This window comes from Aythya fuligula, chromosome 14, assembly GCF_009819795.1.
Source record: "Aythya fuligula isolate bAytFul2 chromosome 14, bAytFul2.pri, whole genome shotgun sequence".
In the NCBI taxonomy this organism is placed as follows: Eukaryota; Metazoa; Chordata; class Aves; order Anseriformes; family Anatidae; genus Aythya; species Aythya fuligula.
This window is the reverse complement of record NC_045572.1, coordinates 217,771-230,694: the sequence shown is the minus strand read 5'-3', so window position 1 is coordinate 230,694 and position 12,924 is coordinate 217,771. Positions and strand designations below refer to the sequence as shown.

The window sequence follows — 12,924 nt, the reverse complement described above, 5'->3', positions numbered from 1 at the left end:
GTCTAAGTCTTGTCACAGAATTCCTTGCACTGAGACACCAGGAGATATTTTTTTGTCTCAAACATGAGCGTGCCTGGCTGCAGTTCTGTATGTAATTCCAGATGGCTGTGGCCTCCACTGGGCTATTTGATGATCATAGTCAACTTCACAGAAGCCTTTAGCAGAAGTTAAGTTAGTTGACAAAAACAGGTGTCTGAGGAGAGCCTTTATGAAGTTGAAACAAAAGTCCAGTTATAGCTGCTTTGATAGTAGGAAAAACTGCTTGTGACAGTGAGATTATGTTCTGGTTTTATGTATGTAATAGGCTGTAGACGTAATGAAGTTGCATTAAGCCTTCACTGCCTTCATGGTTCTAGAGTAATTGGGATTTGGGCTTTCTTTACCAATGACTAATAGCTGTACAGTTATTCAGAACTTTAGCTTGTCTAAATTTGAGTTTTAAAGCTTTTTTCATGTGAATTTCCTGAATCCGTTTATTTAGTGCTTGACCAGTTAACACAGCTTTGACGGTTATAATTACAAGACAATCAGTGTAATGGATAAAAATGCTGGATATCTAGTAAAACTGTAAAGTGGTACAGTAGACTGTAACTGGGCTTCTAATGTCCGTTTCTGAATTCTGTTAGCCCTTTGCTGACCTCTCTGCAAACTGATCTACTTCAGTTAGGCACTCTGAAGGAAAGAAATGCAAAATGTGAACAATGTTATGATGAATAAAATGTTTTATCTGTTAAAAGTTCTGTCATTGACATTATTTAGGAAACATGCAGTTGCTGAAATAGACACCAGATGACTTTTTGAAAGATGCAGCTCTGAAAACAGAATAAAATTAGGTTTGGATACATCTGATCTATATAATTTGCTACTAAGCCCTAGATGTGCATCAGTACTTCACTTGCTTGTTGTGAGGTTAGTTAAGGCAACGAAAAAAGTTGGAGTAAACTTTTACTTGTCATGTGATCTGGTATCATACCACTTTACAGGATTTGGAAACTAAATAGTGTTAAACCACTGTATCATGTGACTTAGTTGTCAGGAGCTAAAACCCTAAAATTCAGGATGTTACAAAATGTTTCAACTGTATGCATGCACAGGAGCCCCCTGTCAGGCTGCTAAATGACATGATTTGGAAACTTGTTGACATGGTGAGTCTCCGTCTTCTGAATTAGACAAGTCACTGAAGTCAGATCAAGGTCGCTGTTATATCTTTAACTATGCTTTAAGCATGAGAGCTTCAGAAAGGACTTTTTTTTTTTTTGCTGTGTTCTCACTGATTTGTAGGCTTGAACAGATAAGGCAGGGGAGAATGACAAAGCATTTCCATGCACGCAATGAGTTGGGGCACGCCTTACAGCTTGAATATGGACCGTGGTTCTGTGTCAGGCATTACTGTGTTACACTGCATGCTCAGAGATAAACTCTGAGCTCTTAATAATACTATCCTGCTAATATTTTGTGAAGCCTTCAGTAAGGTGTTCTACATCTGTTTAGCAAGCTGATAATCTATATTTTGCCTTTTTTGGCATAAGGAGGTATAGATAGACCTGTGCTACAGAATTAATATTCTCTGTTTATGCAGTATGTCCTAATGGGATGTGTTCACTGGAAATGAATTAAATGAATTTTCCTAGTCTAGGAATTACATGTCTCTTTTGAAAATTTGTGGTGTGTAACTCATATGTGGAGTCATTATCTAACCAAAGTGAACTGTCAGGTAGTTAAATCTCTTGTTCACAGAATCACACAGAATTTCTAGGTTAGAAGAGACCTCAAGATCATAGAGTCCAACCTCTGACCTAACACTAACAGTCCCCACTGTTCTTGCTTTATAGAACTCTCCTTGCTTAAAATGTATTGCTTCTTTAACTTTAGTATGAGAGAGCAGATCATTGCTTCCAGATTTGCTTCAAAAAAGTCCATGGAGTTTGAAGAGACACTTGGAAACTGTGTTCTGAGATGCTGGTAGCATCTAGTAGTTGCTCAGGGCTTTGTATTGATTATTCCTCATTCTAGTAGTTCACTCCTTGTCTCACTGCTGATGCGGTGTTGGACCTCCTAAAGATTTCCAGTTGAGAGACTAGCATTTTTTCATAGGGGTGTCCTGAATTTGTTGCCATATTCTTTTGCACTTTACCCTCATAGTATTAATACTTAAATGCCAAAGTGCTCGTCCAAAAGGTGCGATCGTATGCCATCCCACATTGATTATGAAAGTAAGGTATGCTTGCCAAGCTCTTAAGCATCATAATTTCCAAGGCTTCTTAGCAAGAGCCAAGACTTCTAACATTTTCACTCAGCACTGCCAGTAGTAGTAGTAGCAGCTATGAGACGCACTGCAAATGGACATGATGTAGCCGTACTTCTTAATCCCATTTTGCCTGGAAGTGTTCCAAGGGAAATGAAAACTTACTTGCAGTGTTAGCAAAGTAAATAAAGCACACGTTACTCCCATGCTTTTCACCAGTGTAACATGGTCAGATTAAAATTTTCTCATGCATATGTGGAAGTAGGCTAAATGGATGTTGTTCAATCAACCTGAATTACTGCGCATCCCAGGCAAAGAGACCCCTATAGAGGAACCAACTGCTTCTCAAATATTTTTGGGAACAAAAACATTTTGTCCTGGGGTAGGCTTTTCTTTCATCAGCTTCACTTTTTTTTCCTAATGCTCTAACAATTTTCTTCATTTAGTTGAAAGCTGATATACGACCCTTTGTAGTGCAGTCTCAGGCATTGAACCATTACTGCACTGACCAATTAAAATTAGCTTCTGAAACAGAGTTTCCATTTCTTCAGGAAAGTCATGTTTTATCTTTATCTGGATTTACTATATACAGTGGCAGGCTTTAGAATGCTTGGATTCAGCTTGTAATTCTTGAGACTTTTTCACAATAAAGCCAAATGTCATCGGAAAGAACAACCAGGCAGATCATCAGGTCCAGTTCATGTTGCTCTGGATGCCCCTAATGTTTCATTTTGAAATGTGACTTATGAGGTGGTTTTTTTTGGGTTTTTTTTGTTTGTTTGTTTGTTTGTTTTTAAGAGAGTTTTGCCAAAACTACTCAGCAGTTTGCATAGATGACTTTGGTAGGAACCAAGAAGTAGGCATATTGAGCACTTCCTGAAATAAAGCTGGCATACAGTTGAATAAGAGAGATGGTTGACAAAAGCTCATATTGAATTTCTACATTGTATATTTAAAATACTGGTTGTGGTTGCTTTTGCTGTTAAAACTGGTTTCTAATAACTCTTGAAAGTGCCTACCTAGGCAAGTCTTTTCAGCTCCTAAGGGTACAAGATTCATGGCTTGGTGTCAGATTCCAGTGTAAATAGTGCCCTTCTTACAAGTCAAGTATTTTATCGAGTAATACTACATACTGTGCTTTTCCAGTTGAGTCAGTTTAAGTTTTTTGTGTATCATAACTTCAATGAATTTTAGAAGGCAAAATACTTACAGTATTGCTATCATTGATTTGCCAGAGGAAGATGTTTTATTGGCACTTAATTGGAATGACAACTTTAAAACCTATAGTTTCTGTATCACCTCCTTATGTAGGGAATGAAACTTGTCCTATACTGACCTGTTACACAATGACTGTGGTCCACGACCCACATATAATAACTTCATAATGCATTGTTATAAACCTGAAAGTGCATGTTTCCACCAGCATCCTGACACTGGGGAAGGTACAGCTAGTAGTTCCTGAACCAAATGTGAATATTGAATCTGTTCTTTGCATCCTGCAAATATTTTAGTTTAACCTGACAAAGCTTGGAATCCTTTGTGAGAGTGCCAAGGAATTTGTCAGCTTTATCAGTAGTAACAGTCTTCCAGACAACTGTGCATTAGTCTCCCGCAGTCATGGTTTAAAGTGGAAGTAAAGTGTCTGTATGGCTATTTCAGGCCCCAGCTACCATTGGGCTTGGAGTGAAGTTTGGTATATTTTTTTTCTTTACCTTCACTCTATTGCTCTGGAGTATCTTGGTGTATCGGCTGCATCAATATTGATAGAAATCGAATCTCTTCCAGAAGACAGCTAGTCACTACCTCATCCATAGACTGCTTGTACGAGGTCCTTGTCCTACGGACTCTGCCATCAAAGGCAAAATGCAGCTTTCTGAACAATAAGGTGTTAAATCTTTGCAGTGATGTACTAGTACTTAGCACAGCTTCTGTAATAGTATTTCTCATGCATGCCTCCCACTTAACAATAGGTATCTGGAATGTGCAGAAGGGCATTAGAGGAGAATATTCAGGTTCAGTGCCAACTTCAAGTATGGGAGTTCACAGCTGAGACCTGCAGAAGTAAAGGGTCTTCTCATACAGCTTGGGAGGTGAAGTGATGCTTCCTCAGCTGCACATAAAGCGAGACAGTGCTATGATGGGAATGCCAGATGTGGACTGGAAGGAAAACTATGCATGGAAAGCTTTCTGCTCATCCTCAGTGTTGTTAAACCTAACTTTTTACACCAAGTTGACATACCAGGCATTTAAGGGTTGATCCCATGGTCTGTTTGGCTGTGGTTGAAGGTATATATCTACATCTGTATCTTTCGTTTTATGAAACTTAAATGTTTTTACCTGTATAATGAAAACCTAGTGAAGAGCCTTTATCTACTTAATAGTGTAGTAGAGCTTGATTGATATTTATTTAATTTGATTGAATGAATTAGGAGGTAGAAAGAATTAACTGCATGAACTCCTTTGGTATGCTGCAGAGATGTCCTACCTGAAAGCAAAGCCTAAAGCAATTAGCACTATTTCTGTGAAATTAAATAATACAGGAAACTAATAGGACTGTAAGGTGTTCTTCAGATTTCAGTTCAGCTACATACTGATACCTCAGTATATTGACACGTGGTGGCTTCTGCTTTGGTTGTTAATTCTGCTGTTTTGGTTGTTGCTAAACAACAACAGTGATGTTTCCACTTCAGAGAAACTTAAATGTGAACACGTACAGTTCTTATTTTATCTTCTGTTTTGTACTCAAACTTCACTTCCAGGAAAAATGAGAGAGAATCCTAGTTTTTAGCTAGCTTTCTAGACTGTGACAGGGCACTGCTGGCTCATGCTCAGCAAAGAGGGCTAGTGATACCCTGGGCTGCATGAGGAGTGTTGCCAGCAGGTCAGGGGAGGTGCTCCTTCTGCTCTGCTCAGCACTTCTGGAGTGGTGTGGCCACTTCTGGGCTCTTCAGAGTAATGGAGACATGGATATACTAAACAATCCAGCAAGCAGCTGCTAAGGTGGTTAAGGGGACTGGAGCATCTTTCATGAAAAGCTGTCTGGACACGGATCTGGGCAGCTGGCTCTGGGTGGCCCTGCTTAAATAGGAGGCTGGGCAAGATGACCTCCAGAAGTACCTTCCATCCTCAGTCATTCTGTGGCTCAGTTTGCTGCCTGTTTTGTTGAATATTACCCTATTAAAGGAGGTGAAGCAGGGAAAGCATTTCCTACTATAGCAACTAGAAATTAAACTGCTTAGGTGCTGAGTTGAGTTAGTTCTCTGACTAAAGTTAACCATTGTACTGATAGCTGTCTTAGAGTTGATGGCAAGAGGAGCTCATGCAGGTGACAGCTAAGCCCAGAGAGCTTGGAAGCAATAAGATACATGTTACAGAATCAAGTTACTTCTCCTAGAACGTTGTTCTACAAGCATATCCATTTTGAGGGTGATCACTTGATCACTTCTGTATGTTCAAAAGTATAACTTAATCTAATTGATGCCTGTCTCACCAATGCTTACTGATGACTGAGATTCAAATTTGTACAGTTCATGCTAACACTGAATAAATTTTTGTTGCAGGTGGTATGGTCAAGAAAAGGATTACAATGTTCTAGTTATGGATCTTCTTGGTCCCAGCCTTGAAGACCTTTTCAACTTCTGTTCTCGCAGGTTTACGATGAAAACAGTACTTATGCTAGCAGACCAGGTATGTGCAAACCTTACTGTGACAAAGTTAAAAACCCTGAATTATTTTGTGCAATGTGGTTCTCTTTCAGTTGGTTAAATGTGTTGAGCAGTGTTCTACATGGCTAAACAAACACTGGACCTCTGTAGGAACAAAGTAATGTTAGGCTTCTCTGTGCTCTGGCCTACAAAATGAACCTATAGTGGGAGTGTGATGGAGATACCAACTCCCTGATGCTATGGATCCAAGAAATGCTGTTTTAAAGGGATCTCAGAAGTATAGTTTTAAACTATGCAGGCAAATAAGAGTGAATTAGTTGCCAGTAGGAGGTCTGAAGCAGCCTGTCCTTAGGCATGGTCTGATTCAGTAAGAAGTAGTTGTTGGTCAGCTGTGTTGACAGGTGGACAATGTGCAAGACTAAGGGTCTGTTCTCATTGAATTTCACTGTGCTCCCAAGCTCCTGTAATTCCTAGTACCAGACCATGAGCTAGTAAATACTGGTTTGGTCTTTGTTGCGTTTAAGAAGGTTCATTGTTGAGATGCCACCTCAAACCTAACGAAGGCCTTGCAGGTTTGTTAATTAAGACATCAGGAGTGCCTATCAGTTTAATTGCAAAATACCAATTGCTAGAAAAAGACTTTGTCATGATACCATGTATGGTATTTGACACAGCTATATGCTGAATAGCAAGCAGCTTGATTGTACAGTTACTTGAAGGCAGTAAGGGATTCATGAGTCAAATTTTCAGTGGTAGTTTAAATTTCATCTAATATTATTTAATTGATGTTAGTACCAAGTTGTCACTTGGCCAGATGCTTGTAGCAACCCAGGCTCATGGCCAGGGAAGCTCACAGCAGTTGTATGGAGACAAGGTCAGCTGTCCTTTTTCTCAGCTGCTTTAAATGACTAGTGTGCTTGCTCTAGGAAGAAGCATTTGCCCGCTTGCTTAGCTAGAGTCAGGATGTTACAGAGATATTGGAGAATCTGGATAGGTCTTGTCTGGTACTCGTTTGTATAGTAAATGCTAATTAGTTATCTGGACAACTACATACAGCTGGAATGTAGGATGTCAGTGTATGAAGGTGGCTTTTAGGCCATAGTACAGTAGAACAGCTGCTAAGAATGTGATGTTTTAACAGTTCCACTCGCTAAAGACTGCATGAAGTGTTTTAATAGCTGAAAAGCTATACTATAAAAACTTGTGTGCTGTGTGCTCACATACAGGAAATAGCATGACCATCTATGATGCTATAGTTGTATTAGAACTTGTCTTTAGCAGCTGCCATTCTTGGATTGCAATAGTCTAGATAGGATAGTGTGGGCCACGATAAAGTTGTTACTTGCTCTACGAAAAATACCTGGGAAAGTGATGCTTAAGTGAATAACTAGCTGAATAGCCAGTGGGGTGGGACATCATGTGGAGAGACAAGCTTTAAAATTCTTATGGTAGGTATAGAAAAGCTGTGTTTGAACTCAAAAAAGTAAATTACCCTTTAATGGGACACTGTAATTAGAATTAGAACTTGAATGTATGGGAAATAATTTGAGGTATTTGATCTTCAAGCTCCTGACAAGGATTATGGAATTTTAACATGTAAAAAGATAAATTTATTTGAAGAGCATATAAAAGACTTTATTTTCATCAAACAAATTATAAACTTATGTTGCAGAGGACAGTACCACTAAAAAGTCATGCTATAATTGAAGGTTTAAGCTAATTGTATTCATACTGAATCTCACCTGTTCTTGTTGGTGTTTTGTTTTTTACAGATGATCAGTAGAATTGAATATGTGCACACAAAGAATTTTATACACAGAGACATTAAACCAGATAACTTCCTAATGGGTATTGGGCGTCACTGTAATAAGGTTAGTTGAATGCTATGTTCAAAAGATCCAAAGAGAATGGCTGTTACTTGATTAAAGCTCCACAGCCTGGTTAAAATTCATTGCTGAAACTGATGTTTTGGATGCTAAACTATGATTCTTTGATGTGAGAACTTGGATTTGTTACCACTACTAAATAGAGTGGCATACACATGGGTTTCTGACCTGCCCTCTGAGATGGACTTGATTGCAAGATGGTTTCTAGGCTTGCAACAGATTATAAACTAATCCTAGAGAATGCTTTGTTACTTTTATCAATGATGGAGTTTCATTATTGAGATGACTGTTGTAATAGCATTTTTTTCTCAATGATAAAGTCAAATCTGTGGCTTTGGGGATGACTTCCTGGGATGAAAAGCAAGTACCAACGTGGGATCTCCTGACCTACCAGTCATCAGGGCGTTATATCTTACAGTGACAGACTGGTAATTCTTCAGCCACCAGAATTGTGGATAAGACTCGTAGTCAACATGTAGATCAATTGTCTATAAGTGAATGAATCTATGCCAATATGTGAATGGAAAACTTTAGAGTACCTGAATATGTTATACAACAAAATACTCAGTATGTAAACAAAAGGTGGGTGGAGGAGGGGTGGGCTGAAGTTGTTACACGTTTGGGTGGGTAAACATAGTCAGAAGTGCATGTTTGCAGTTGGGGGGAAAGTTTTCTTCTATATAAGGTTTTATTTTTAGTCTTGAGTGAAATATGCTTAATCCTGCAATTTGTATGTCAAGCTCGGGCAGACAGGCAGCATTGGCAATGCATTAAGCATGCTACTTAATAGAAATTAACTTCAGAACAAATGTACATGATCAAGCTGTTTATTGGAAGCAAGATTCCCACTCATTTTCTATATATACCATTAGAGAATGTCTAATCTCTAGGCACTACTAGTGTTTAAAATGTTTACCTTTGTTTGCCTGTATGAATGCCAACTTTGGGGCCATGAACATTAGAAGGAGAAAATCTTATTAATATTTAAGGTAACAGCTCTTGTCTGAAGAGGTGCAGTGCACTGAATGTTTAGATACAACCATTGTTGGAAAAGCTTGTAAGTTTAATTGAAAGGTAGTCTTTTTGTAATCCTGTTGCTGTTAAACTTTGCTCATTCCCAAGTTTCATACTTTCACTCTGTAGAGCTCCTATTTTTCTCTGCTGTGTCAAGCAGTTAGGCTCCTTAATTTTCTGGCAAGACTTGGAGTAAAAATAAAGCTTTATTTTTTTCCTAGCTCTAGTTCCTGTTTTCCAGTTCTTTTTGGACTGTTTTTCTATGCTTTTGCACAGTCATGCTAGGTTGGCATTGCTGCCCTCTGTTTCATCTTGTGAATTAGTGGCCTAGAAGGTGCTGCTGTGCTTATTCTAGTGGAAGAACACATTAGATTTGCATCAGCTGGAAAAAAGCCTATACATTATTTTTCTTCTTTTCCCATTAGTATATTAACTAGGGAGCCATGCAGTGTTACGGTGGCAAATACTTTCTGTGAGCATGGGCTTTGTTACTGATACAGAGGTTTAGAGATCAGAGATGCTTGACAGACTCAATAGGTTAACATGAGCAAAAGGAGAATTGGGTTGCTTCAGTTTGGAACTAGGTGTTTTATCTAGGGAACACTTGCCACCACACAGTATTTAATTTTCTAAAAGTATAGTGTGATTTTTAAAGATGACTACACAAGTTAAGGAAAATACCAGCCACAAATACTAGAATAGCATGGTAATCTTGTTCCAGTAGCTTCATGTCAGTTTTTAAAAAACGAACTTTTTTTCAAATTTTAATTCGGTGATTGGGAGAGATTTGGCTCCCACTTCAAAAGATGAATTTTCAGCTCTACTAGAAATAAGCCCTGCATGCTTATGAAAGTAAACTTTAAGGTGACTAAATGCCTTCTACCTCTTCCTTACTGAAGATTTACTTTTTCTAAATGTATTTTGGGGGAAGGGCAGTTTGTGGAACCAAAGGATGCTTTTGTAAGCAAAACCTCAATTTCCTTTTTTTAATAGAGCCAAATGTCACCATTGTTATCCCTGGTAAGGCAGTGCCATTTTGGAGCGGCTCACAGGTGAAATTTACTTTGCCACATCTTTCAAATTTTCTCCTTGCAAAAAAAAATCAACAAACAATAAAATAAAATAAAATAAAAGCATACATAGCTTTTGGAAAACTACAGTGCTTGGTGGAAGAAGGATGGCATTTGGCTACCCTTGTTCTTTCTTGAATGCCTCGGTGTTGCCTGTCTGCGCTGGCCATTGTTGCAATGTAAGCAATACTGTTTGATGCACTGCCACCCTCTATTGTTTGTTCAGTGTTTAGAATCTCCAGTGGGGAAGAGGAAAAGAAGCATGACTGTTAGTACTTCTCAGGACCCATCTTTCTCAGGATTAAACCAGGTCTGAACTGTCTCCTATTCCAACCTCAACCCGAAATTCATGTGCTTTTTTTGTTTGGTTTTGTTTTAGGTTTTTTTTGGTTCTGTTTTTTTTTTTTTTTTTCCTGGAGAATGTAGATCTCGCAAAAGCACCTCTTATGTTGGCATTATTCAGACATACTTGGCAAACATGTAACATTACTAAGATGTTTCCCTGTGGCGCTTGTTTAAATTGTGAAATTATTTCTAAACTTGGTTTTAAGAAGGGCTAAATGTACGTGCTTGATTTCAGATGCAGAAGCAGGTTTTATTTTTGTCCTTTAAAACGGAAAGGCAAGCTCTTGGATGTGTTGAAGAATAGACGTGCCACCCAAATAAAATAGCAGGGCTTCTGTGCACAGTTGTCTGTTTGCCTTCCTGTAGGGTTCCCACAGTGTCTTTGAATGCCCATGAAGCAGTTCTGCTCTCACACCAACCAGACTTTCCCATGTAGTTTTTGTTCACAATCTTTCCAAATGTGTGATGATACTCTCATTTTCATCTATTGTTCTTATAAAATTACTCCAGTAAGCTTGGAGAATTATGAGCTTATCTACTGCTAAATGTAGTGCTCCTGACTCTTCAAAAGAAGATGAACTGGAAATAAATCAAGATATATGCCTGTTTCTAACAGGACAACTGGAAATTGCTGAGTATGAATCATATCTGAGGAGTTTTGCCCATACCATCAGCCTGTAGCTTTCTGCAATAAGTCTTCAAGTATTAAATCTTAGAGAACTAGCTGCTGTGTGCAGGCTGACAGATTTCTGTTGTCTGCTTCAGAAACTTGCTTATCAGTTGAGGCAGAGACTTTGATCTACTTCTTTAGTTGCTCTTGGCAAAAATCTTGCCCTACTTCTCCAGTTTCCTGCTGATCATGCAACAAACAGAATTAAAGTGGTATGAGGTTACCTGTGGAAATACTTCTGTTTGCTGGCTGACACTGGTATGTTCTGTACTCATCCAAATCAGGCTATAATCTTCCACCATCTCTTTTTGAGGTGGACTTACTCATGTGCCTTTTGCCCATCCCAAAGGGAAAATACAGACTGAGCCGAAGCTGGTGAATGGAATAAACTTCCCCAGAGAAGTCAGTGCTGTCAAACAATGTCCAATAACTTGACTAGTGTAAAGCAGGACTATGTTTATGAATTAACTCTATTTTTGTTTTCTGCCTATTTCACCCATACATCTTGAAGAACACAGAATTACCTCTTTCAGATTTAATGTTTAGAGCTTGTAGCAGCTGTGCGAGAGCCAGAACATCACTTAGTAATTTACTTCTCTAGCTCTTGAAGAAAGTAATCTGACAAGTCTGTGCTAAACAAAGAACTAGACACCACCTGTTTGTGTATTAGAGGAGTAGTTTCAATGTTAACTATATTGAATCACGATCTGTGACTTTGTCCCTTCGTAACATTAATGGCAAGATCCAGAAGATTACAGAAAAGACAGAATGAAGGCTTTTAATTGTTAAATTGTTTGTAACTAGGTATGCAGTAAAAATGTTGCATTTGTAGCATTTAGTTTCCCTCCCTCTCCAGGCATAGCATTTTACTTAACTAATTGACAAAGACCTTGTGAAAGAAGTTATTGCAAACTGTACATCAGAGACTGTCGTCAGATCATGGACCTTTAATCAAAAAATAGAGGATTGCATTTGAAGTCAGGCTTTGCAGGAAAGTTGCATTTGCAGTGCAGTAATCACATGTAAGCTTTATACTCTCTGCTTTAAGAGTTTGATATCAAAATTTCTAAATTCCTGCTAGCTTGAGGACATTTTTGTACTTGCTGAGCAAATAACTACCTCTAGTGGTAGCTGTAGTGGGTGCAACAAAAAGACCAGCGCCACCTTTCCCAAAATCATATGAAATGTAGTTTAAAAACCTGTTTTACCTCCTCTTGTTCAAACCATTCTGGACTTTTCAGGGTGATTTTCAGTAGGATAGTGTATAGAAAGCAAACGTACAAAAACTTTGTTGCATGTAAATCACAGCACAACTTCAGCTTAAGGATATCTGCTCTAACATCAGCTGTATAAAGAAGGCTTTAGGGTTTTAGCTTTGTTCTTTTTCCTCGTGTAGACTACTGTAGTTAGAAATTCTTCAACCAGAATTATAAAATCTACTATGCAATTCAGAAACTGTCTTTCAGTGTTTTGCATTCCTTCATGTCAAGTGTCGTGTTATAATTCACAGCAATTCCAGTGTACTGGAGTGACCCTGCTTCATTCTTGAATGCAGATGTACCTGCATATCAGTCTCAATACTTCTTTGCATTTAAAGCTGTATCTTCTGGTCTGTAATCACCTTTAAGGTGATGCTGAATAGGTTTTAACTGAGAACTTCTCGATCCTTATCTCATCTTTCCATCATCTCCCCATCCCAGTTACTTTTGTAGTATTCATTAATTTGTAGGAGTTATAGTCCCTGATCCTGTAGCATTAATCCAGCGTTGGAAACAGCTCAGCCAAATGATAAGTAGATTGAAGACCGATTGCTAGAATTTGAAATGTTCCTTATGTACTTCTGCCTCAGCTGTTTGTTTTTTTTTTTGCCTAGTCCTGAAATCTTGTCGCAAGAAGGTACTGTCTGTATTAACAGCTGTAGATAGGCTGGCTGTTAGCATACTAACTGGCACGCACTCGGTTGTTGCTACATACCAAATCATTGAGCAAGCTTCACTATTAGAAACCTAAATTGGATTCCATGTACTAG

At 38.5% G+C, this 12,924-nt stretch overlaps 1 protein-coding gene across 4 annotated transcripts in view; it reads left to right on the top strand.

Annotated features, from left to right (window-relative positions):
- The window catches only part of CSNK1A1 (casein kinase 1 alpha 1), a 33,815-nt gene that overhangs the window by 7,264 nt on the left and 13,627 nt on the right, over positions 1 to 12,924 (top strand). For 3 of the 4 annotated variants that reach the window (XM_032196688.1, XM_032196686.1, XM_032196687.1), the window contains exons 3-5: positions 5,806 to 5,932; positions 7,683 to 7,781; positions 10,107 to 10,190. In XM_032196688.1, the coding sequence (XP_032052579.1) occupies positions 5,806 to 5,932; positions 7,683 to 7,781; positions 10,107 to 10,190 (310 nt within the window). The remainder of the gene's footprint in view (positions 1 to 5,805; positions 5,933 to 7,682; positions 7,782 to 10,106; positions 10,191 to 12,924) is intronic. The other variant, XM_032196689.1, reaches the window with a different exon arrangement.